The sequence below is a fragment of the Apus apus genome, chromosome 2 (assembly GCF_020740795.1).
Source record: "Apus apus isolate bApuApu2 chromosome 2, bApuApu2.pri.cur, whole genome shotgun sequence".
Classification (NCBI taxonomy): domain Eukaryota; kingdom Metazoa; phylum Chordata; class Aves; order Apodiformes; family Apodidae; genus Apus; species Apus apus.
Genome location: NC_067283.1, coordinates 6,821,138 through 6,848,491, shown reverse-complemented (window position 1 = coordinate 6,848,491; position 27,354 = coordinate 6,821,138). Strand labels below are relative to the sequence as shown.

General features: G+C 41.7%; 1 protein-coding gene across 3 annotated transcripts in view; it reads left to right on the top strand.

The window, feature by feature from the left end:
- PRKAG2 (protein kinase AMP-activated non-catalytic subunit gamma 2) overlaps positions 1 to 27,354 on the top strand; it is a 225,423-nt gene that overhangs the window by 164,113 nt on the left and 33,956 nt on the right. For all 3 annotated transcript variants that reach the window (XM_051612435.1, XM_051612434.1, XM_051612436.1), the window contains one exon: positions 10,991 to 11,072. In XM_051612435.1, coding sequence (XP_051468395.1) covers positions 10,991 to 11,072 — 82 coding nt within the window. The remainder of the gene's footprint in view (positions 1 to 10,990; positions 11,073 to 27,354) is intronic.

Here is a 27,354-nt window from a genome sequence, read left to right as displayed (position 1 = left end):
GCATCCCCTTCCCAAGAGCTTAAAATATCATCAAAACAAACTAAAAATCAATATAACAACCCCTGAAATGTGAAAGCCAAATCAGCTCCCCTTCTTGCAGCAGTGTCCCATACTGTCCCTCACAAGGCCTTCCTTGGGCATCTCCTGAGAACAACTCAGCTGAAACTCCAGTGCTTAACCCAAATGACCAAGGTGAGGCCTTGGGATTGCCCGGCCTGCAGCAGTTTTCCTTCTGCACTCCCATTACTCCTCCATGAGCAGTTCTGTCAGCTCCCTCTCTGGCAGACAGCCCAGGACACAGGTAGTCTCCCTGAGACAAAGTCCCAAAGCTCTGAGAACTCTTCATCTCAAAAGATGACACTCCTTGTTTCAAAAGATGCTTAACTTCGATGGATGACCAATCTGGCAGAAACAACCACTTTCATCTCAAACTACTGACTGCAATATTTAATTTAATATTCAACTTTTTCTTTTTTTCATTTAAGTTAAACTGACACTGAATTTCCAGTCTGCTGCTTGAATGTGCTTCAGAAGCAAAGAGACATTTCCGTGGGGCTTATGCACAGTTTAATGTACAGTAAATAGAATTTAATCCTGACTCGACTGCCATCAGTGCCAATTGTTCTATTCACTTCAGCAAGGCCAGATTATTTTGTGACTCAACTCCTACCTTACCTTGCACCGACAATTTAAACAGTCCCCTTTCATACCACTGTTAACTGGGAGGTTCCACTCTGTGTTAATATAGAAATCTCCTCAAACAGGCTGTTGAATATTGAATGCAATGCTGTATTGCCATATTTTGAGAGCCTGTGATAAACTACAACAAAAAGCCCTCAGGGAAGCATGTGAAGAAATAATTTCAGCTCTTTGTGGACATTCAACTACAGACTGACTCTGCATCTGAGCTTATGTGCTTGTGGAGCCAGTGTTTCCCATACCCACACGATAAGCATCTGCTGCCCTTAAATACACTTTTGTATCCACATCTGCACATGCTCTGCAGTAACATGAGCATGGTGGCAGCCTTGCTGGAGGGGTACCCCTGGTCCTTAGCATGGAATACATTTGAATTCTTGTCAATTCTGGTTCCTGGAATACAGGGAAAAGCCTTACCAGCATTTTCGTGTCTCTCTATGGTACTGTTTGTAGTCATAAAACATTTATTTTAGACACTTGATATGCTCCTTGCTTAGTACAGGCCTTGCTTCCCTCCTTCCAGGCAGTGGCAAACCACAGAACCAGTAGAGAGGACAATCTGGTTTCACCTGTAGTGCAACAGAAATGATGGGAGAATATAGTTAAGAGGCTGCCAAAAGGGAAAGCATGCATGACAGAAGATAACCATCCCATGTTGCTGTCATTGCATATTTCTTTTGTGCATAGCAATGAAAAAGAAGCAGTGCACAAAAAGTAGATCTGGAAGAGGGTTAGTTTTAGTGAGGCCACTGACAGCACTCATGCCTAGAGTTTGCCAGCTGTGGGGTGGGCTTGAACACCAACACACAGCCCCTGAGCGCTATGAGCTAGTCCTTATTAGGTGTCCTCTTAGAAGTGCATTGAAAAATACTTCATTATCATTGCCTGTCTCTTTCAGATAGCTTTCAAACACTCCTTCTGGAGTCCTACTGAGTCCTGAGATCCTCAGTCACAGTAAGATCTGCAGAAAGTGGCCACCTGTAGCACAGCTCACTTGCTTCACATTTAGTCTGCAGCTCGTGCCACAGGATGATTTGTTCGGTCCAGATCGATGTAATGAGTTTGTGGTGATTCAGCTCTGAGCTGAAGGTTGTGTCTATATTTCAGCAAGCCAAACTTGTTACTCTGACCTGCGTCTTGAAGAGGGGAGGTTTAGATTAGACATTAGGAAGAAATTATTTTGCATGGGGGTGGTGAGACCCTGGCCCAGGTTGCCCAGGGAAGCTGTGGCTGCCTCATCCCTGGAAGTGTTGAAGGGCAGGTTGGATGGGGCTTGAAGCAACCTGGTCTGGTGGGAGGTGTACCTGCCCATGCAGGGGATTTGGAACTAGATGATCTTTAAGGTCCCTTCCAATCCAAACCAGTCTGTGGTTCTTTGATTCTATGATCCTGCTAACATCTAGGCTCAATAGATCTGCTTCCAGCCTTTCAAAACTGCTGAGGATCATGAAAATTACATTTTAACAGTAGGCTACTAATAGGTTACTAGAATTTTGCAGAGTGTACTGAAGCCTGAAGTGTGGCATTTGTTAACTTCAGGCTTTGTTAGGGAAAAGGTATTTCATTTTCAGTTTAAAAAATACCATCATTGAAAGCTGGTGTAATGTTTGCAGAGTGAAGTCACTATCCATGACTGAAGCTTTGAAATAGAACACCAAGATGAAGAAAGTGAAATGGTGTATAGTAAATGTGTTTATTTAAGTCAGATATGGGTCTGAGGGTTTTTTTTCAAATTTGTTATTCTCAGTGGCCTCTGTTCTGCATATTACTCATCACTACTCTGGCCTCAATCCAGCCAAAGTACTTAAGTAAGCGCTTAACTTTAACACAAATAATCCTGTATTCATTGCCAGTGAAGGAAGGCTCACATAAATGTGGGCTCAGCTTACCCTTCCATTCACTTTAAATTAGCAGGTGCTTACCTGTTTCTTACCATTAGTATTATCTTAATCTGTTCCTTGTTTTGTTTTTGTTTTTTTTTTTTAATGTATGTTTGCCACAACAAAGTATCTACTGTAATCAGGCTTATTACCTGATTGCTGCAGCTCCCTCCAGCAGTAATTTCCCCTTGCCCCTCAGAGTGATAAGAGGCAGGTCTATTTCAAAGACTATAAGGACCACTCAAGCATATGTGTGAAAATAGCTAAAGAATGTCTTTTTTAGCATATATGATAACAAACATTTACAACAACAACACTTCAAAACTCTGGAACAGATGAAAACAGTGTCATCCTGTGTTTGCAGAGTCAGACTTCTAACCTCACTATTCTTAAGTTAACTCCTCACAGGTACTTTACTGTTATGAACTTTGTGTTCAAAGGGACAGCATTTAAATTGTTGGGTTGTTTGATAATAACTTGTCACACTGATAATATTGATTCAGACTCCACCTATATTCTACATGAGTAACCTGAGGAATGATTAATGGCCACAAGGCTTATGTAGAGAATGCTTCTGGTATTCTTGAGTCAAAAGTCAGCCTTATCTGAGTTGCAGAGTGATACAGGATCAGACACACAGGTAGAGATTAGAGGCTATGTAAACAAATCCTGCTTCTTCTCCACTTCTGCCTTGACTTCTCTATAAGAATTTAGCTGGGGATTTAGACTATTCCTTGGTCTTTAACTTTCTTTGAAGTTTATTTTTCAGAAGTGCTGAATTCTTGTGTCACTGGTACCATATTTATTTTTTTTTCACAGTGAGGTGCTGCAGGACACTTTGTGTATAAGAAAGGTTCTTTGTTTCTGGTGTTAGCTCAAACAAAGTTTTGCAAATCTATCCTGTTTCTCAGCTAAGTCAGTGACAGAAGTCACTGGGATTAAACTGCAAGTTAATTTCCATACAGAAATGTTTAGGAAGTGCACTCCGCAAAAAATGTGAAATCACTCTGCACAGGCAGTTTGCATGACTTCAGGGTAAACAGATTTCAACACTCCATTCTGTAACTGCAGTGAAGATTAGTAGAAATGCAGTGTCCATTTCATCATTTTTCCTAGTGCTAAATGCAACCCTGTATTCCCTTTATTACTTTTTTTTTAGTATTTGACTAAATTTGATTGTTGTTCCATTTATGTTCCTCATTTAACCTACTAAAGATCCCCAACTGTAACTGCTTATCACTAATAATTAACTCTGCAAAGTAATTAATATTATGTGGGAGGATACCTGCAGTGGGAGGCTAGTTACTAGTTCTAAAAAGTGACAGCAATATATAATTGATCTGTATTCCATGTCAAAAGACTCCTGCTTAGGACAACTGGGCAGTTCATGTTCTGATGCTATTGGGATGAAGAAGAAAATCTTTTCAGGGTATAGTTCTGATCCAATGGCAAACTGTTTCAAAATGAAACCACTAGAGCCACCTTTAACCTCACCGTATTAGAAAGATCTACAGAATGTATAACCTTGCTCTATCACTTAGATAGAGCACCTGCTGTGTCACCAATTCACTGAGGGCCTTGAGTGACAGAGCACTGACCAGACACCACCAAGGACCCCCTGAAGACCAATGCTGACCAGTACGAGTCCATCTTCAGTGTCAGGTTTTGTTGTGGGATTTGGTTACTGTGTCCTAAACCAGTTGTAATCTCTTGAGTTGTCACCATCTTCATGCTCCACACTGACATGACTGTAGCATCCAGTACTTCAAAAGCCTTTTAAGACTAGAGCAAATGCCTTCCAGGTACAGGAAGAAAAAACTTGAATCCAGTCTTTTGTATGAGACATCCCCTCCCTTACTAGTTTGTTTGGTGCTGGAACTGAGATTCCTTAGAATAAATGGTAGAAACTACAATTCCTGCATAGCTGCTCTGTTCACTCTGAGCTTTTTGAAGTAAGGAGGACTTTATCAGAACCAGGCCCAGAGCTCTTCACTGGGAACATGTTCTCTAACCACCTGATAGACTCTTGGACTGGTACCCCACAGCCAGCCTTTCCAACGTACAGTTAGCATTTTTAAGTGCAGAAGGGATCTGAGATGGGATCCTAATCTGAGTCTCACTAAGTCCTGTGTTCTCAGCTGTCATGAACAACTGGGATCAGTTATCACACTCTAGCAGAAAACAACTAGGAGTTTAATTCACAGTATAACCAGCAGATGAAACCTTTGTTTCTTTCTGATAACTTCTGTCTTTTTCCACCCGACTAAGTTGAATGAAAAATAAGCAGTGTTTTGAGTTAGTTTTGCACAAACATATTGCAAAAGAATAAGCACAGCTATGACATACACCAGGAGAAGAGCTTGTTAACTACTTGAGTTGTATAGAACCTTAATTGTAGTAAGGAGCACTAACAAATGGTGGGAAAATAACCATTTGTAGTTCGCTCTTGCATTCAAAATGGGTTTGCCTTGATTTGCATTTAGATGGGAATTCCTTCTTGTTGCTCTTCAATCCATTAGGTTTTATAAGGTAAGTAGGTTTGGTTTTTTTCTGCTGAAGTGCTTCAAAGGGTATTCAGTTTTACTGCTGAACTATGAGCTGTGCAGGTGGCACTCCCAGCATATCCATATTGTGTCCCTCCTTCACTGACCAGAGAGAAGCAGAAAAGCCAGGGAAAGCTTTGAGACAGACAGCTCTGAGTTCACCTGGAAATGCCTATTTCTAAATAAAGCACAGGTAACATTTTTCTTGCAGTGCTTTAATATGTCTGTTCCACAGAGACTTGTGAGTTGCAGCAGCATTTCTTTTTTTTAGGTTGTTCTTCCTATTCCTACGCAGTCATCAAAGACTAATATGTAATCATTATTACTCAAACAATCTTTCCCTTAGGATTTTTCCAATTTAGAATTAAGACTATTTGTTGGGGAGGGGCGAAGCAAATTTACTATTGTATTAGATTGTTAGTAAACTGGCTTTTGTACAAAACATACATATAAAGACATCTAATTGAATTATCATACTAAGATTAAGTGTTTGTTTTTTTCTAAAGATTGGACAAAAATAGAAACAAAATAAGTCTGGAAAGGATATTAAAAATTCATTTCCCCCCACCCCCGCACATTCAACTATAAATAATTCCCAACAATATTTTTTTTTAACCTGTTCCTAAAATCCTCCCATGACAGAGATTTTACAGCTCTTTTCAGCAAAGCTCGGTGCTGCCTCAGTGTTGTTATGTTCAGGAAGTTTTCTCAAAGTCCAGCCTAAGACTTCCTTGCTAAAAGCTAGGTAGATAACTCCTTATCCCATAACCAGTGGCCCCAGCAGATTGTTTAACTTTCCTTCTTGCAAAAACATGTTGCATTTGGAGTTTGTTATTATATTTTCTTTGAGTCCTCCCTTTTTTTTTTTTCTGGACTAAGAAACCAGGAGGTTTTCAAGTCCTCCTTTACAGGTCAGGGTTTCTGAACTCTCAGATCATAGTTGGTGCCCTTCTTTGGATTCTCTTGGTTCATTCTCAAGCTCAGTGCCCAAAGCTGAATGTAGTATCCCAGCTGGCATCTAACCAGGGAATGTGTAGAACAGATTCTGTTTCTTACCTACAACACGTCTAGATAGTGTGATTTTTTTTTCCCAAGAAACTGACATTGTTGTCTAACATTTCATTTCATTCTCAAGTCTTTCACTTGCATGACTGCTGAAAGCCAGCTAAAAATTGTATTTTTGCATCTGATTATTGTTTAATGTGCTCTACTTGCCCATATCGAAGTGCATCCTGTTTATCAAATTCTCAAGTCTATTTTCAGTTCTAAGACTATCCCCTAAAAGAGCAGCATTGAGTCATTTGAAAATGCAACCAGGTTATTAGTTATTCCTTCATCAAGTCACCAGTGAAAAAAATGAATTATATTAATTAGAACATAGACCTCTGTGGAACCCTCTCTTAAACCCTTCCAGTTAGATAAAGAAATGCTACTGCCTTCCTTGTAAGTCCCATTGTGACCTTTAGCAGTCGTTCCATCTAGACAGTCTGGCTTGCTTACATCAGTGTCATGCAAGATAGTGTCAAAAGTCCTGTTAACTCATGTTGCATCTGCTTACCACAAGACTTCTACCATGTCAGTAAAGTGACTGAGATTGGCTTGGCACTGTTTTCTGTTACTGATGATCTGTCTTTCCTCTAACTACTTAAAACAGGTATTTATTCTCTAATCAATCTTGGAATCAAAATTACACTGACTAGTTTAGAGCTTCTTGGCTCCCTCCCCACCCTTCCCTTACAGGTAGCTAAGTTGAATGAACCTGACCAAATGGAGATGCAGAGACCAGTGACTGCAGTTCAGCATGCTTTTATCCCACGCACTTGTCTAAAACAGGACATGTGAATGATGTCCCAGAAATGTTTGTTTCTCCACTGCTTGCAGAAGCAGCAGCCTAGAGTCACTCATTCGGTAGGAAAAGCCACACAGAGGTGCCTAAGCCCAGGTGAGATGAATCTCATTCAAAGCATTTTGATATAGCTGGTCTGATGACTTCCACTGATAGGTCCCTATGCCACTGGATGCATTCCTGATCGTTCAGGGAGACGAGATGGCAGGAAATTATAATTAGAAACCTTCTGCAGATGTTAATTGCTGTTCACGTCCCTGAACCGTCCCTACAATTTAAATACTCGAGTGTTCTTATGAAAATAATGGCATTCCTTCAATAGGACATAGGACTGAAAGGACTCATGGGTATCAGATGGTTTTAACATATCCAGTGTAAGTGCATATGTAATTTGACAGACTGATTTTACTTCTAGAGGGTATTAGTAACTCCCTTTACCCTAGAAAGCTAAAAAAAACCAGACAGAGAAGGTAAGCAGTGACCTATTCAAATTTACATTCTAGCCTTCTGGGAAGTCCTAAAACCTCTTCTGTTTATATCCACTATTTTATGACTTTGGCTGTTGTATCAACCTTGAGTTCTTTTACTTTGCTTCTACAAAGATGGCTGGCACTGCTGTATTAAGCTTCTCTACTAGTGTTATACCATGAGGCCATGGTTTTTGGCATGTCATGCCCCTCTAAAACCTGAATTGAAACCTAGCAAGGAAGAAATGTTTTCAGGCAGTTTTGGTTTTGTGTATGTTTCTCGTGGAAATTTTATATATAAAATTTGTTTTGCTTAGCAGTATTTAGTATACAAAGTACGTACTGTCTTGTCACACTGGGTATCTCAAGCAGTTGAAATGGATTATCTGACACACTCTGATAGCAAACATTTAAATCATAATCTAGACAAATCCCTTGGTCATAGTTAGCAGAAACCTCCTATAGAACAAATAGTCATAATAAACAGTTATTGAAATGTTACAATACATAATATCATCTTGGTGGGAATTTTAGGTCATTTGAAAAACAGATCTTTTCCCTATCTTGAACCAGTAATTCCTTTGTAAAATGGCAGGCAGAGTTTCTAGACAGAGGTAATACCAAAGACTGTTAAAAATATCTGCTCATTTGTCTAATGCTGTAAGTGGTTCACAATTAACAAGGCAGTGTTTTCACACTAATTTAAGCAGACTTAAGAGTGTGTTGTTTCCTGAAGGTGTGGTCCCACTGTCACTCCTGCCCTTGGCACCCCTTGTGCCAGTGCTAGCTAGTACAACAGTGCAGTGAGTTGGATCAGGAACTGATCTGGATAAAAATCACTTTTCGTTTGGTCTGTTTAATTTTCAACTGCATCAGTTTCCTGTTCTGACTCACTATGTTACCTACAAGCCACAAGGACCTAGAATGCAAAACGAGGAGCAAAATGAAAACCATGACCAGCAGCTTGTTCCAAAATTGATCAAAACAAATTGTTAGGCTGGAGGCAGAGTGAGGGATGGAGTTTCAGCTTTTACTTCTCTCTTTCCTTTGGGTTTTTTTGAGCAGTATGGATGTTGCCACATAGCTATAATGTTTCCATCACAAATCTCTGTTATATATTAAATTACTGCCTTCACATTACCTTGAGTTTCTCACAGTACTCTTGGTCTGGATGTAGATTCTGTCACTGTAAAACCCTGATCTTGCAGCAAGCTCTGGGGTTCACAGTGCAGTGTGGGTCATTCCCTGGAACAGGTTTAACTGACTTCTTACAAACATATCCCTGTTCTGCAGCAGGTGAAATGCCATGCAGACCTTTGAAGACTCAGTGTCACTTCCAGTTACAAACAACCTCAGAGCTGTATGTCCTCATGGCTGGTACTTCCTAAGTAATTTTGGGAAGTGAATACTTGTTGTTTTCTTTTTTTAAAAAAGTAACAAAATAATGACAGGAACTAAATAATTTCCAATCAGGTATGTAATCTTAGAATTCTCTTCTTTTGTTTAGCAAAAGAGGTTAAAAACTCTTTATCAATATCAAGGTACATGATAAGGAAGATAATTATTTAGAGCTTTTAAAGGTAGCTCCCAGAGATAATTAAAAGCTTCCAAAGCACTTTAATTAGTAGGCTGAAAATATTATAAAATATGATATAATTTGTATATTATGTACATAATATTTATATTATTCATATATTAACTGCTTGTTATCATCTGTGGAGTATTTATTGAAATCCTAGAAGATTTTAAAACCCTAGAATTTTAAAAATACAACAAGGAATTAACAGTAAGGAAGAACTGGATGTTGTTAGCTTCCTTGTCCATCCTTAAAAATGTCCCTGGAAAGTGGCAGCCTGGGAGAAAGAAGCTGTCACCTGCAGTTGGCTTCCTGGCTTGAGACTTCTCTGGGCTTGAGAAAAGACAGCCAGCTCGCTGTTTCCCTGTGATGTCTGCCTCACCCCTCCCATCACAGCTTGCTATGTTCCATGCACGTGTCTGTGCTGTCCAGACGTGTATCCAACCTTCGGTTCTTGAAGTCCTCGCTGAACTCGTGAAGCCGGAGCCCGTTCTGGGGGGCCCAGCAGACGCCAGATGTTCTTCCGACGGCTCCCGTGACTCCCGCGGAGCACCGTGCGTGCTCTGCCCGCGGGACCCCTTGCTACGGCCAAAGAAACGACCCATCCACCCACCTCTGCAGCATCCCTGCCTGAACTGCTCCCTGGGGGCTTGTCTAAAGCCAGTGGGGAACCTATTCGCTGCAGTTACGGAAGCTGACCTGTAGCTTAGCTGTCTAAACCCCTCTAAACGCTGTACCTATTTCAGGTGATTTCCCCGTGCCCCCGTTCCGCGCCAGCCCGGCTGGCGGGCTCCGGCGCTGACGCTCCGCAGGGAGGGCGATGCTGGGGCCGGCTTTTCGGTTCTTTGTGTGTTGGTTTGGTTTTGTTTTGTTGTTTTTTTTTTTTCCTTCGAGACTGATTTCTAAAGTAGGATCATCTCGTCTGATCTGCTGCGCGGTGTAAACTCGAGGTTCCCAGGCTAATCGCCGGGCCGGGCTCTCCCTCCCTCCCGCCTCCCTCCTCCTCCTCCTCCTCCTCCTCCTCCCAGCCCGCTCCCGCAGCGGCCCGCGGCTTCCCGGCGAGACGCCGACATTCCCGCTCGCCTTTAATCCTGACTCCCCGTGTCCGCCGGGGAAGCCCGGGATGGCGGCCGGGCGCAGTGCGGGAGCCGCCGCTCACGCACGGGGACACCCCCCGCGCCGGGCAGTGGAACCGGCCGCTCCCCCGCCGCCGCCTCGCAGGTGAACGCGCGGGACCGAACCAAGCCCGTCCCGCGGGGGGGGGTGGAAGCCGAGGGCTTTCCCCCTGCTCCGCCTCCTTTTGCGCTGCCCCAGTCCAGAGCAGCCACACCAACCGAGCTGCAGGCAGAGCTGCGAAAGGCGGCGATATAGCCTGGCTGAGCTCCTCGGGCAGGAAACCTCTCCGTCCTCCCCCCCCCTCCCCCACACTTTAATGGTAGTTACCTTCCCCGCCCGCCGCTGACCAACTGCAGCAAAACGGGACGTACCAATCCCTCCGCCGGCCGGGGGGGGGGGGGGGGAGGCAAGGCGGAGAGGGGTGGCGGGAAGCGCCGTCCCGGGAAAGGGCGCCCGGGCTCCCGGTGCCGCCGCCAGTGCCAGAGGCGGCTCCGCCCGCAGGCAGGGCGGCCGCGGGGAGCCCGGGGCGAATGGGCTTGGGAGAGGGGGGAGGAAGGAGGGAGGGAAGGGCGAGTCCCGGCCCCACCCCCCTGAGAGCGTGCGGGGTGTGTGTGAGCGGCCGCGCACGGCGAGCCCTGCGTGTCTGGGGGGCCGAGGGCAGCGGCTGCCGCCCGGCCCCGCCGCCGTCCCGCCCTCCTTCCCTCCCTCCTTCCTTCCTCCCCTCCTTCCCTCCCTCCGCGCTCGGCGGGAACCGCGCCAGCCGCCCCCTCAGCCCCGCCGCGCCGGCCGGTTCCGATGCCGCCGCGGGGCCGGTGAGTCCGCGCCTGGATGCTCATCCCCTTCTCCTCTCTTCCCTCCCGCAGGCGGCGGCTCCGGCTCCGGCTCCCTCTCAGCTCCCGGCCGCCTCCGAAGGGATGCTGGAGAAACTCGAGCTCGAAGATGAAGGTAAGAATTGGCAGGAAGGGGAGGGAGGGCTCAGGGGGGCAGGTCGGTGGGCACCGGCAGCGCCCGGCGGGCTCTGGGCAGCGCGGGGAATCCGCGGCCCGCCCCGGGAAGGGGGTTGCGCCGTGCCCGGGCCGCCCGCGCTGGCCCTGCCCTCGCAGGGGCGGCCGCAGCCGTCCCTGCCGCCCGGCCCGGTGCCGGTGCCGGTGCCGGTGGGCGCGGGGCGGGCCGGGGCCGCAGCCCGGCTCCCGAGCGGACGGCAGCACATGCCCGCGCCTCCCGGGCCGCCGCCTCGGCGCTGCCTGCTTTTCGTCTGCAGTCCCAGCCAGCCGGGGTTCCTGGTCCTGGAGGGAAGGCAGCCTTTGTGGCATCCCCTCCTCCGCCCTTTGGAACGCTCGTGTTCTCCTGGCATATACGCCTGCGATACCCAAGGCGGATTTCTGAGACCAAGGTGCGGGCAAGGATGGGAAGCTTTTTCCACTAAAGCTTCTCCTCCGTGTGGACGTGCATGTGTCTGCTCAAAGCAGGCGGCCGTAAAGTAAAATTTCCCTGATGTGGCTGCTCTTTTACGGTGTTCTCAGCTGCCCTGTGGAGAGCTGCCGTTTTAAGTGCTGTTCTTGAGAGGGGAACTCCTGGCAAGTTTTCGTGTCTTGCAGGCACCGAACTCTGCTGTGGAGAAGCACGGATGTGTTGGGTTTTTTTCTCGAACACACACACACACAAAGCGTTCACTTGCCCCTGGAAGATCCGTATTGAATGTCTTGAGTTTTCATATTCGCAGGGGGTTAGGTTGGTGGGTGCAGACGTGGACACGTTGCTCTTCTCTGTGCTCAGTGCTGTGAAGTGGCTGAGACTTCACGGGGTGGGGGGTGTCTTGTTTATTTATGGTGGTTTTTTTTTTGTAGTTGGGAACTGCTGTTGTAAAATGTAGGACAAATATTGAAGGAAAACTTTGAAAACAGTGGGCTGAGTCATTCTGTGAAAAATATCTAAGCTGGTATGCGAATGAGCCTGCTTCTCGGTTACTAGCATGCCTTCTGCAGTGGTGGGACTGGTCTGGAAAAGTAACACCTTTTATTTTAAGCTTCTGTGTGTGAGAAAAGGAAGTTCTTCACAATTGGATTCCTTAAGGGGTTTTTTTGTGGGTGTGTTTTTTTTGTGTGTGTGTGGTTGGTTTTTTTTAGGAGTCCAGACAGGGTTTGAATTGCAATGAGTTACTTGTGCCTCTCTGAACATGACTAAATATTGTTATTTGGCACAAAGGGTTTGTTGCTAACTCGTAGCTTTTTCCCCCCTCACGCTGTTTAACTATTTATAGTTATGCCTTCCTTTTGTGCTTATGGAAAGTTACCTAATGACATATTTCTTTTTGCATAGAGCTTGTTACTGCTAGATGGGAAATCCTAAAACCTGCTGAATCACTAATAGTTAAGCCATTTAAAAAGTTATTTTAAGCGTCTTAAAAATACAGATAACTGAAAAGGGTGTCTAGGTTAAAAAAAAACACTCTTGGTTTTCAGATGCCTTTGCAGTTTCAACAGTGTAACATAGTAATTAAAGTCACTTGATTAGGCTGAATATCTATGTGTGTCTTCTAAAACTGCAACAAGAACCTGAGTTCTTCAGAAAGTTTGGTAATCTTTCACTTTTTTTTTTTTCCCTGGGTTTCAAGCTTCTGTTTTGATTTGTCCTTCAATTCATTTTAGCTTTAGAGCTAAGGCTTTGTGGGTATTTGAGCTGGGTGGATGAGAGCAGTCCAGGGTTCTGTCAAAAGGTAACGCTTCAGAGCAAACCTGTGACCAGTTAAAAGTAGTTTGTTAATTTTGAAAGGAAGCATTTACATTACTAGCCTTTCAGACTTAATGAAAACCGAGTTTTATGCCTAAATTTAAAGCCCAGTGGAAAGCATCTAGAGTGCTGCATTCAAGCAACTAAAAAGAGTGAATGCCAGACCAAAACTTACTGTCCAGAATGCCTCTATATGAGGACACCTATAGAAGGAGAATCACAAGAAATTGAGATGCAGATGGAAATGCAGCAGCTTAGTTGCAGTATGTGTTTTATGACCTAAATTTTTGCACTAGTGGCTGTAGTTGTAATTGTGCTAATACTGGGGGTGAGGGAGTAAAATGACATCTGATGGTGTTCTTTTTTTTGTTGGATGGCAAGTAGGAAGTGCCCAGAAGTTGAGAAACTTCTTTGAAATCTTAGTAAGATTTCATTAAGTGGCTGTAGCCACACTGTAACTGATGATCCTTTGTCAAACTTGGTCTCTCCACTAGTACCTCAAACTGTGGGTTAAATGAGAAATTTGAAACTTGTTTTGAAACTGCTTTTCTGACTGCCTCTGCTTTGAGTATTTCCTCTTGCTAGCTTTCCAGTTTGTGTATCCATCAACAGTTAACTATCTTGTGTATCAAATTATGCTGCAGTTCTCTTGAAACAGAGAGCTTAATAAAAAGAGATGGAAAATGAGGCTCGATGTGTGCACTGAATGCCATCCAATATGCTGAAATGGATTTTTGTTTGTCATTCTTCTCAAAGGTTACACAAAAGAGGATTTGAAAGCACAGAAGGCATTCATTTAATTTGAAGTCTAATTAAGAGGGTTAAATTGAAAAAATTATACCAGAAAGATTTGTCATCTACGTAGTGCCATAATGACATATGCAGAGTCTAGTCTGCTGATGTGACTTCTAAATAAAATGGTTCTGTCAACAGAAGGGTGATTTTTTTTTTTTTTTAATTATATGCATGTATCTTGTATGTATATAAACTGTTTTGTTCATAATTGGTGTGGACCATATTAGGCCTGAAGTAACGGTTGCAGAAATAAGTGCTGGTCATCTGTCTCCTTATAATGTTGTCTTCGTGTGTCTGGCTGGGTTCTCCAGGGTCAGTGCAGCTTATTGGTTGGTCAATAGTTCTGTCTGGCATTGACTTAACAATACTGCTCCTGTGTGAGAGCAAATTTTAGATGCTCTGAAACAACATCAACTGCACTACAGCTGAAAGCAGGATGGGCTGTAGGAGAAGGACTGGAAGTGGATATTTATTTTATTTAGGACTACCTAAAGGGTATTTCTCCTAACAGCCATCAGAGCAGGAAAGTAAAAACCCTCATGTGAGAAGTCAAGTCCAGAGTTTTTTTAGCTGAAGGGTGCTCTAGAATAAAATACTCTGAGCTCATCCTGCTCAGTATTCCTTGGATGGGAATGACCTACCTACGTCTCCTCAAAAGATACGGATGCTTGTGTGTTGCTGGGTGTGGAAATTCTCATTGCAGCCTGAAATAGAGGAGTGCTGAGAGACTTCTCGTGAATGTATATAGAAGATCAAAACCTGGTTGTTTTCATACATATTGTGGGTGTGCTTGTTCAACTCTAATGTTTGTGCAGTTGTGTTTCTATATTACGCTTGTTGTTACTTCTGATCAATGTCAAGAGTAGTTCTGGGTTTTGTGCTATGGAGGATATAATGAACTTAGAAAAGACAAATTATTCTGAAGATCGAATATGAAAAGGGCTTTAGTTAATGATTTGCACTTACAAGCTTTGATTTGTTAAGATGGAATTCCAGAAATGGGTGAGTTTCAACAGCTACCTGTGCTGTGAGAGGAGAAACTGGCTTAGAGTAACAAATGCATGTCTGTCAGTTGTATTGATTTAATTGGGGTAGTTTTAGCATGTTACTTTGGAAACTAGTTTTTTTTGTAGTGTTGGCTCTTGCCCATGTTAATGACTTCCATTTGCTCAGCTTGGGGAATAAAGTAGTAGCTACTGAAAGCAGAATTAACTACTTTTCTGCAGCATCTGCTAACTCAGGGAGTCTTTCCAAGGTATTTAGTGCAGAGAGAGTTAAGTAAATTGCAGGGTTCTTCTTTATCTGTGCTCAATTCCCAGTCTGGAAAAAAGAATTCTGCAAACTGCCTGTAGCAATTGTAGCATCAGTGTCATGGGACTGGTCTTATTCTTAAATGTTCTGCTTCTTGGAATTGTTGCACAAAGGAGCATTTAGACAGTTATTTGATAAACAGTTTGCATTAGAGTGGAACCTCCACTAGTAATACTCTGGCCTTCATCTCACTCTTCCTGTATCATCCGTCTCTTCTGTCAGGTGCTCGTTTCTGGCTGTTTCCTGAAATAGAGAAGATGCAGTTACTGGTAAAATTCTTAGTTAATTGTTGTGTCTGGGGTCATTCCTTCTCTGCTCTGCAGATTTTCTTATTGTTTCTTATTAAATGTAGTTTCTTACTGAGCTGTCAACTGAATATCTGAATCAAGGTACGAAAACAGATGTCACTCTGGTGCCAAAAAAACTTCAGCTTGTGGTAAAAGTATGCTAAAGTGTATACTAGACTTTGTTTCATTCTTAAGCCTGAAGGATTAAGTGCTCAGGTTAGGAGACAGTAAAGTTAAAACATTATTTTGCAGCTGTATTTAATTTCTAATAAATATTCATTATGTGATTGCTCTCTGGAGTACAGAAACCCTATTTTTGCCCTCAAGATGTACTTTGAGATATTAGGGTACATGGTGATAATGAGAGGGGATGTTTTACATTTACTTTTCCACAGCAGATTAGAATCCTAAGAGGACATAGCAAGAAGTAGAGATGGTAATTGGTACTAATAGACTTCATGTGGTCTTAGAGATTCAGATTATTTTCTCTTCTTGCTTTAGAGTTACTTTGTGTTGTAATATAAGATGCACAATAGCGCACTCTAAAAAATGTTATTCTTAGTGCTCTTTGTCCTGGCTGTGTTCTGAAGTGATACTGAGCACTGAAACTATAGGCAACTGCTTATTCCACTGAGTTTACTGAGCTTATATTTTCTGTAATTTTGCAAAAACTTATATCAATGGGCTTTCCTGTGATTACCAGAGTTGTTAAAGAATAACATATTTAGATTATTTGAATATTCAGCTTTAGTTCATGCAAGAAACTATGATCAAGCACCCTGCTGTCCTAGGTAGCCTCATGTCCTTTGTCTGCCAGTTTGCTGTAAAGTAACATCACAGATCTTTGTTTTTCTCCTGGAAACTTCCATCTTCAAAGTTGAAAGATGAAAATTATGAGTAATTGAAAGTATAAAACTTCAACTGAGCAGTGCAAACGAAGCTACTGCGAGTTTTGTTGTCTTAGATGAAGACTGTTCTTGCAATCCACACACACATCTGTAAGTATTGCACATGGTGATTCTTGTCAGCACAGTGCTCTCTATCTCCAGGCAGCCCTGACTCTTGTCTTGCTCCTATGTAAGACACAACTCTTACTCTTAGCATGCTGTTTAGTCTTACAATGAGGAAAGCCCTACTCTGTCTTGACTAGGAAATAACAAGATCATAGCAGCTAAAGCATGCATTCTTACTCAGGCAACAAAACTTTTTAAGCCTTACTAATCTGGGAAGTAGTATGTTAGTACAGCAAAAGGTACAGCCCTGTTACACAGGGTGTGCTCTGAAACTCTCTGCCTTGGGTCTTGGGGGGTGCAGGAGCTTCTTGATGGAAAAGCTTTAGTAAAATTTTAATGTGGTCAAAACATTTATTTTCCCTGACTTGTTCTTGGAAACAGCGAAACCTTTCTGGCTGAGACTTCCTAGAAAAAAAGTATGGAAAAATGCTTACTAGGGCAACAAGTCCATGTAATTGCTTTGGCAAAGCTGCAACTGGAAACAGTTTTACAAGAGATGTTGGGGCTGTTTGAGTCCAGGTAGTGTTGCACCTGCATGATCTGCAAACATTACGTTTCAGGTGAAAGAACTAATGACCAACAGCTGTCTGTGAGGAGGAATATTAAGACAACTTGAAAAACATTATTGCTTCAGGTGTATGTATGTGTGTTAGTACCTGATGGCCGATGTGAAGTACTGTTTTACAATAACCTTTACTAGTCCTCCATCTACTGCTGTCACTTTCATCTGAATGATGAGGGACAACGTCAACTCTGCTAATAATTATCAAGGCACTGGAATAGGTTGCCCAGGGAGGTTGCGGAAGCCCCCTTCCCAGAAGTGTTCAAGGCCAGGTTGGATGAGGCTTTGTGCACCCTGGTCTAGTGTGAGGTGTCCCTGCTCATAGCAGGGAGGTTGGCACCTGATGATCTTTAAGGTCCCTTCCAACCTTATCCATTCTATGGTAACTTTCTTACAGAATTTCCTTGATCCAGAAGCTGTTTGGTTTGATAGTTGGGCTATCATGGGTGGTAAACAACTGCTTGATTTCAGGTCAGAGGCTTTGGACAACATCACCTCAACTTCCAAGTGTCCTGAGACCCTCCAGATTTAGAGATGCTGATTCTACAGCACTGTGTGCTTGATTAGTGACAGATGTGGAGAATGTGGCAGTATCAATGTTGCCTTATAGATGATTGCAAGATGCTGTTGACTAGGATTGACCAGGGTGATCATGGAGTCCTTTCTACAAGAAGCTTCCTAGGTGGTAGTCAGCAACGTTCTAGTTGCTGATAGACTTCTCCAGTGCCCTGCATATACAGGGAGGAGAGTGTGGGTGAACCAATATTGTTGTACTGGTAGTTTGATAACCCCAACTGCTAGATTTTGTTGTGGTCCAGTCAGTGCTCTTGGAAGACATACTGCCTTGGGGCATGACTAAGTACTAATTGAAGGTGACTTGGTTTAAACTGAAGAAATGCCAACGTGACAAGAATGATAGTGGAATTTCTGCACAAGGTGGTTTACTCTAGCTGCCACTAAACAATCACAAGAGATGTTTCTGCTTACTAATCATCTGAAACAGACATGACTGTCCTTTAAGATAGGACTTTTTGTGATGTGTAATGTGTTTTCTGTAACTTGAGGGTGGACATCACAGGGCTTTGTGGAGCCTGTCTTTAAGTCATATCACCTACAGCAGCACTGCTTTTTGTTAGGAGCTTGCTCTTTGGGCAGCACTTAAGCTGTCTGCAGTTACTTCATTAAATTGAATATTTGACTTCCAGAATTTAGGACTATGCTAGCATTACATGGGTTTGGGGAGAAGTAGGTAAGTTGGAAACATCTTAAGAAATGTAGCATTTCCAAAATAAGTACAAGAGTTTATACTGCTTTTCATAACTGTTCTTGCATCTTGAAACAAAATGTACTTCCATACTGAGGCTGCCTTTGGGTGCATGTTGTGGTGGGCTTTACTGTGGCTCTTCTGCAAGTGGAGAAGATTTAAAAAGGAAAATTTGGGAGTTTAGAGCAAATCCTTCTGTGGAAGCATTGCACCAATGGCTATTATTAACTTATAGCCAAAGCAATGTAATATAAATACAAGTATAACTGTGTTAGAGCAAAGTTGGATGTGACTTCTAGGTGTCCAGCTTGGCATCCAGACAGAGCTTAGGAAAGCTTAAATAACCCTGTCCTTCTGAGAGTGAACCACGTCTAAGAGGTTTTTCAATGTGATGTGAATATCTTCAAGGTAGCTTGCAAGTAATATTTTAATAAATTCAACTTATTTTTATACTCTTTCCTCCTGTGCTGCATTTTATATGGATTTCGTTGCTTTATGTGAACCAGTTTGGTGAAGAATTCTGTCACTAGTTAAACTTCTCCAATTTAGACTGGCAGAAATTAAATGGCACTCCTACATTTTGTCTGAAAGCAATTTTTGTACTCTGTAGACTTTATTTGTAATGCAAGTTCTTTTAAGCCTTTTTTAGGGTAGGTTTTTTACAAGTTTTTTTGACAACATTATTTTGCTTTTGTCTGTCTCTTGTGATTATTTAATTCTGACACTGGGTGTTTTTAGAAGCAGAATCAAACTTCCTTGTTTCCCTTGCACTGGGTTATTCTTTTCTGCTGCTTAGTTTGATTAATTTCTACTGATGCAAAGACACAAGGGAAGAAGGTGTCTGAGGTGCTGGAGAAGGAAGCAAACTGGGATAGACATAGAAAAGGGTAATTAATCAGGCCAAGAATATAGAACTTGCATTAAAGGAGGAAATGAAAAGGCTTTGCTCATTTAGCTTAGTAAAAGGAAAGCCAAGAAGGGATGTGGTAACACTGGGTGTATGAAAACATCCTGCAAGTGGTGGGAAAGGGGCAGACTCCAAGGAGGAAAATTAACTGAAGAGCAGCATTAGCACAAGAGCAAATGGGTAGAAACTCTTCCTATATAATGATATATAATAATATAATATATTTGAAATAATACTCTAACATCCAGCGTAGTTACTATAGGAGTGAGCTTTTAGGGTAGACTTCTAATGCTTTGAAGCACTTCAGGGTGTAATGGGATCATTCAGTGAAAGGGATTGTGTGGTTGCCTTTGGTAGAAGGCTCTGAATGCCATGATGCAGAAGGTGAATAGCTATAGCTTTGCCATGCTTTGCTATACACAAGCAATTGCATTTATCTCTCCTGCCATAGTCTTGGTTGAACACCCTAGTATTTTTGAGATAACACCAAAAAACAACAGCAACAAACTGCAACCAAACAAAAAAACCTAAAGCTCTTTGTGGATGCATGAGTTCAGAGCAAGATCAGCTTTGGGTGAAGCTGAAGTTTGTCTGTGGTGTAGAGAATGGATCAATAGAAGAACATATCTGAATATACTGTATTGAGGTGGGGATCTCACCTACTTCAGTTAAGGAAACTGCTGATTCTGTATAGCTCCAAGCTACACCTACCATTAGGTAAATCCCTAGAGTGGTATATTGAAATAAAACACTTCATAATCTATTGAAGTGTGCATACAGATTCATACATTGTACTAAGAAATGGCAATAATAGCTATTTAGAGAATGTTGGCATGCACAAGGAAGGAAGGAGAGGAAATGTCTAAGTGGAGACTGGAGAGAAATGAAAATGTACATACTGAATTATTAAAAGCTTTGAATTAAGATGCTGCAAGTAGTCATTCAGGATTTGAGACTAACAGTTTATTAGACCTGACAAAACTGTTTCTCTAGCAAACATAGTCCAAAGTCCTGAAGACTAAATATGTATTTATTCCTTAAAGCATTAGATAATTCATGCTTTGAGTTTAGTTTGTTAGTCTTCAGTGGAGGATCTCCTAAATATTAGATACTTGCCCTATTTAGTAAGGATACGACCATGGATTGTGAAGATACTGTGTATTCATTTTGAAAATGCTTGTCTTGTGAATAATACTTTGGTTAAGCTGCTTGTTTAGGTTTGATCTTAAGCTAATTTCTAAAAGATTTAAATGGCTAGTAGCTCTTTTATAAAGTGTGTGCGGACTGTGAATGGAGGAGGACTTAAGTTTGCTTTAAAGAAATAGCAAAAGTTCAAATTGTTTATCAGTCCTCCAGTATAGCTACTAAGCATACAGGCTGGTTTATTTTTTCATTAATTACATACCTTAAACTTTCCTTGAATTTGGCTCACCAGTGCATGGTTCCTGATACTAGTATTCACAGGCTTAATACCATTTTTAGTCTCTTGTGTTTTGTGGCCCGCATCTCGCAATCTTGAAGGGCATGCCTGCATTCCAGACATCTTAAATTAGATCTTGGTTTGGGATGCTTAGGGGGAAATCGTGGTGCTTGTTGTCAAGGGAAGATCTGAACAGGTTTTAGAAAATTCATCAGGTTGACTTATTCTTTATTCTGGTGAAAAACTTCAAAGCATTATTAGGTAGTAGGCTGAAGCTGCTACCTTACATCACCGTGGTTTTGTGAATAAACTTTCCTCAAAGCACTCATTTCTAAGTTTGACCACAAGTCCATTTAAGTGGCAGTGGGCTGTTTCAAAAGTACTCACTTGGACTTCTGATACTGTCTTACCAGTTAGTCCCCAAACAAGGCAGCTTTTGCTTGTAAACAAGTAAGTTTCTCTGCCTGCCTGGACGAGAAACTTAAGAGTTACCATGATTAGCTGTGGAATGTGAAGTTTCTTAAACTGCTCATCACATTTGTCTGCCTCAAATCTCATGTGATGATTTGCTTATCTACACTGCCAGTGGAGAGCTGCAGTAAAAAAGATGTGTTAACTTCTCATCCCATTTACTAGGACTTTTCTCAAAAAAATGAGAAAATTCAGTACAGGACTTTGAAGCGTGCTACGAATACAAGGAAGATTGAAAAAACAATCTGATTTTTTTTCATTGTTTCAGACAGCTATTTGTATTAATTTTCTCTTACAAGTCTTAGCTGCTATTAAAGTTTGAAGAAGTGGAGATATTTAAGCCTCAAAACCAGAAAAGTGGATCTTTTGAAGTATTCTCAGGAGCTAATAGGCTTTCTTGTTCTTCAGTAAAGCACGACGTGCTTATGCAATTGCAGACACTTGTCTCATTCCATATTTAGGACCTCTAAGGAAGGAGACTGTACAGTGTCCTGAGGTTGCTTTGTTCTGTCTAACCAGCTTCTGGAATGCGTTAATAGCTCTCTAACAGCTGGGGTGGCTTTTTTGTTTGATTATTTTGTTTAAGCAAACTCTTCCTTTTCTTCCCTACTTCTGCAGTAACAAATCAAATTAATAACAGGGTAGTTCTGTCTTAGTAGTGTTCAGTCATGCCCCTAATTTGCAATCATCCAATTGAGGGGTTCCTTTCTGATTCTGATATTCTCTGAAAGATCATGTTAACTCCAAACCACTTACTAATTCAGTTTGAAGATATTGTGAGGCTTGAAGTCTTGCAACGATTCCTAGCTTGTACTACAAACTCTTCAAAGCATGTTTTATTCTTGGTTAGAAGATCACTAAAGAGAATGCTCCATGAAATGAAGTCTTGATCCTCTGAGACTCCCTGGCAATGTTTTCCCTGTGAAGTATTTAGCTACTGATAAAAGCTCTTCCAGAGCAATTTGTAGAAAACTAAACACATGTGGTCAGGATGTCTCTCTTGTTACTGAGACCTCTTTCCTTTCCATGTTCCTTCAATAATTCTTGGACATGATAATCAGTGTAAGCTTAATTTCTCAGAAATGCAGGTTTCAAGCCAAACCTTAGTTCTGTAAAGCTTTGTGGAAATGGGGAGAATGTCCTGAACCTCACCCATACCGAAGAGCTGTAGTGTGAACTTACTATTCTGCACTAGTTGATTTGCATAAGGTGGACATTGGAAATGTTCCAGCTTTGAGTAGAGTTTGAACTGGAGCTCCTATCTTCTTAAAAACACACAGTTGTCATCCTGTCTTGCAAACACACTGAATAAAAAAATAAACATTTCACTAGCTTTGGTGCAACTGGGATTGAGAGAAGATGGACCGTTCCCCACAGCTTGTTACGCAGCTACTTCATGGTGATTCTCCCATTCCTTTTTCCCACCTTGGTTTCCAAACTTGCTGTGAGATCAGTCTCTCAAGCATACTGTGATGTTTGCCCTCTTTTTCATCAAGTCGATCGCTTCATCCTGAGTAAAAACTGATTAGGCTGAACAGTTCTTGATATCTCATGGGCTTTCTTCTTTGTTTTTGGTGAGCTGTCTTTTATAGGTGGGTAGAAATATGCCTTTTGTTTTGTGTACCTCTAGACAGTCTTCCTGTCTGTAGGATGACATACTGTTTGCAGGGTAGAGTTTGCTTACTCTAATGTGTGCTCAAGCTTCTTTTAAAAATCCTATTTATCCTGTCACATATGCTGTAATATGTAATTGAATTCATATTTCATCACTGAAGAAGCTTCTGATACTGATCTTTAGATACATTTCCTATCACTTCTTTGGATCAGAGTATCTTACATCTGTAAACTTATGCTCTTCTTTCAGCTTCCAGCTCATGCATTCCTTTATATCTGGGTGGGAAACGTGCAATCTGCGACATCCATATCATATAGCCTGTGGGTGCCTGAATAATGCTACAGTGTAACTTCAATGTGTGGTCTGCCAGGACAGTTTAAAGTTCTTTGCAGCTTTCAGAAAGAAAAAAAAAAAAAAAGTCTCTGTCAGTACATCCTTTCTTTTTGACTCCCTGCACTTGAACTCCCTTCAGCTTGTGATAGAATAGTCAACTTCTATCACTGTCATCGTGTTAATTCTTATGTATTAAACTTTAAACCTATTCATTTTTTTCTTCCCCTCTACAGTTTGAAGTAGTCCTTTGATAGCCTTGGTTGTTATCTGGACAGCAAAGTTGTGCTGAGCATGTTCTAAAACCTTAATTATTATATATCTCCTGCTACTTAGGGTAGGCATCCCCTGTAAACATCCCTTCCCACTTCTTCCATCTTTATTTACCACTCAGTCTTATCCTGTGACTGATTGTATGGGGGGTTATTCTGGTGTCTGGGTTTTTTATCCTAAGAAAAGTTTCCTCTTGAATAATCAGAAACCAAATGATACATTGCACCTTCACTTCTTTTTTCTGTGCTTCCCCTTCTTTTACTATGTTACTATTTTTCTCCCAGAGAGTCTGACATTGATTCAGCTTTGGTGTCTTGTTTCTTGTTCACTATTTTCAGTGTTTTTGTCTCTTTGGCAGACAGCTCAGGAGACTGAAAAGTCGTGCCCTCTTACTGATTTTTCTGTGACAAAATTGCAGTTTCTTGTTCTTCTCTCCCAGTCCCTCAGTTCCCATACTTTTCACAGGATACACCATGTACTTTTTCATTTGTCTGGATATAATTCGAACCTATATAAAAATCTATTCAGTTATATTTATCTTGCAGAATGTAAGTTGATGTAAAGCTGATGCTTATGATCGTAGCAACATGCTGTACAAAGCATAGCACTGGAATCCTTTTCAGAATCTGTTCCTGTCTGTCCCTTAGCTGAGGAATGCTGAGGAAATCTGACCTGAACAGATTGCTTCCTAGAACATTGTTCTTGAAACCACACTTCTTCATTCAGATACCTACATTTCCCTTGAAACTTACGGTTTGGGAGGTTTTGGTGATCTTGTAGAGACATCTGAGGAATAGTTTGAGTCTTAGTGTCACTGTTGCTCTTGAAGTGGATTAACTATATCCTTTCTGGTTGTTTTTTCAGGTCTATTAGAGGTGGTGTGTTAATGACTTCCACAATGAAGGAGATCTAGTAGTTCTAGCTGAAGTTGTAGGAGGGGTTATCATGGATATTAAGGAACTCATTCAGTAAGTTCACACTGGAGGTGAACAGAAACTTTGTAGCTGGTTTTGGTGACAACTTTCAGATAAAAATGCAGACAAAAGAGCACTTTACAAGGTTAATGATGGCAGAGCATAAAACAGGTGAAAGACAAGGGTTATCTCTAACAGTAGGAAGAGAGTAACTCGTGTTGGTTTATTCAAGTGATTAGTCACCCTGGTGTCTCTGGCATCATTTGACATAAATAAGCTGATCAAATGGCTAGCTGCCACTGCAAGGATGGTGTCCTTGTACTGGGTAGCTTCCAATGTAATGAAAGGGCAGGAATAATCTGATTGCCACATAGCTAGATATGGGAACTGAATAGACCTAAAACCAGCAGTATCAGGAAGCCCCTCACCCCAACTTGTGGTGGAACAGTTTTGTATTAATCGAGAAGCAGTGTGAGGGAGGGAATGGAAACACATAGCCAGTGTAAAGGTGTCAGCAGCTGCTCCTACTGTGTCATGATGCTGCTTATACTGCTGTGGAGGCACATCTTTACACCTGGCCTTTGAAAAGGTAGTTATTCTGTATTTGCTGACAAAGGATTGCTGGCTGGGGACGTGAAAAAATGTTTTTAAATTGCAGCTGAAGCCAGAAGCACATGAACAGCTCTTAGATTCCATTTTTCACTCTGATGGTATGTGTTTGTCTAAATTTTTTCTTCTGTGTTAACAAAAAACTTACTTTACTTAAGTGATATAAGAGAATAAATAATATGGAGTGCATTTATTTGTATAACACTCCTTTAGTAAAGCTTATCAGTATAATTATACTGATAAGCTTCACTTAATGTATTGCTGTTGGATCAGTTCTGTAGTAAGCAATGGGATGAAAAAATACCTTTTATCTCTAACTGTAACATTTCAGTTCTCTAACATCTGAAATGTGATATTCAGCACAAGACTTGGCTTTTTTAAAAACAGGAGTGTGACTTGTAGTAACCTAAAGTACAGAAATGTATGTGTGCAGTAAATGAAAAGGTTTTTTTTCTGGTAACTAGGTTATGTAGTATATGTGAGAATATCACAAAAGTGCATTTCTACTCCCTTTGCTATTTCCTCTTATCCACCACCTGAACTGGCTGAGGGGAGGTGGTTATGCTAACAGTCAAGCTGAAGTGTTTAGTAGTGGATCCTGGAAGTGCTTTGCTCCTGCTGCTGTAAGAAAACTTTGAGCTTTTAGAGTTGCTCAGTTTCCCAGACAGATTCTAATTAAAAGTCAGGGGGGATGGTGGATTTGTTGTGTATATTCTTGGTTTCTTGCCTTCCTCTAAAGTGTTCACCAGGCTAGACAGTTAGCTGAGTATATTTTTTACATACTTCTATTGGCCCCTTCCTCCCTGCTTTTTTAAGGGCTTTTAAAATTTGGCAGTTAACTTCATAGTAAACCTAGAAATGTCAGCTATACAAACAGTTGTTTAGTTCCATAAGAAGGGTTCTTTGTGTTCTTCAGCTACTTAAGAATTACTAGAGCTACCAGCTCTCAATCTGACCATGAGGAGCAGGGGTGCTGTAGAGCTGCAGCAGAATGGTAGTGGTCTGTGGTGGAATTAACCTTTCAAAGCCAATGAGAGCAATGGAATCCTCTGTCTTTTCAAACAAGCACTTCTGAAAACACAGACTAAACTTGAAATGTTATTGCATACCAGTGCAGAAATACAAGGAATGTAGTATAGCTATAATACTTAATATAATAGGAAAAGTCATTATTCTGTATTATTGAAATTGGGAAGCATGTATGGTCTAGGATCTTGTTGGGTCAGCCCAGTGTGAACACAGCACAGAAATACATCCTGTGGGTTGCAGCAGATGCTTCTGAAGAACTTTCTGTAGATTTTCATGCCACAGTCTTTGGAAGCTTTTCAATATGTATTGACCTTACTGCATGTTACTGTTCTCTATTTGCAGACCCTTCTTTTTCCTCTTCTGTTTCTTCTTTTCAAGGCCTTGACATTCTGAAGGGAAAGATACAGTAGAAAAGTGCCCTGCCTGGTGGCAAATCTATGAGTGGAACTGAAGGTATTTTTTCAGTGGATCTCTGAGGAGATGGCTTCAGTAATGCTGCAGAAATTTCCCTTTCATTTGTGATGAGTGTTCAGATGATAGTTCTACCTTAGAGCTCTCTAAATAGACAGTTATACTTAGTACCAAGTCCCACTGCAATGTCTTGAGTCAGTATTGCTAAATAATTAAACTGATAAGAAAAAAAAGCTGCTATGTTTTTGTAAATAATATTTACTGCCTGAAATAAGTTAAAGGATGCCTCATGTTAGAGTGAAGGGTGGGAGAAAGGAAGGGAGTAAAATTCAGTTGATCTTAAGTGAATAAAGTAGGGGAATAGAGTGGCAGAAGTACAAATAGATGGATCTCCACTCTTTAAAGGATCTCTACCTGTAAGAATAAATATAATACTGAAGCAGAAAGAGAATTTACTCTGTAAAAGGCTGTATGATGAAACCTGGGGGAGAGGGGGTGCACATGGAGAATGTTGTCTTGCGAAATAACTTCCTGATGAATCTTCAAGAAATAACCTTTATGAGTGAACACCCACATGGAAATAAACATTCAACTAATTATTAGTGGACTCTTCTCCCCTGATCCTGCTCTAGATTAAGATGCCTCCTGCTGAGAATCTGCTTTGTCTGAGCCAACTGCTTTCCAGATCATGAGCTGTAGAAAGCTGAGGTTTGGCTGGAGGCAGTGTCCTAAGTCTTGGTCTAGAGCTAAGGTCAGGCAGATATACTCCGTAACATTTATCTGCAACTGCCTTTGTCATGCTAGGGCAATTACAATAGTCTAATGCCTTTCCATCTTCCCACTCCTGGCAAAAGTTATTGCAGAAGCAATATGGGAAAGGCATACTTTGGGCACCTGACCAAGGGAGACGGAATACAATTGACATGTCAAGGACAGATGGTGCTTAGCACTGTTGTGACTCTGGTTCAGTTTTCAAGGAGGAGGACGACTTGGGAAGTCCCTGATCTAAGAAGCTAGACTGTAGCAAGTAGTCCTTCTCCTCTGTGGCACAGCTTAGGACATCTTAAGCATTTAAATTAGTGTAACTGGGGCTTCTGCATATCTAGTTTTGGATACCTCAGTCACCTCAGTTACTTTTGCAAGCAGGAGCAGAGATGTTGTAGTTCATGTAGTATACCATTGTCATATCAACATCTGACTGTGTTACTGACCCTATGGTGAAAGCATGGCTGGTGTATATTCACAGCTCCTGTGTGGTCATAGGGTGATCTCTGTGCAGATCAGAG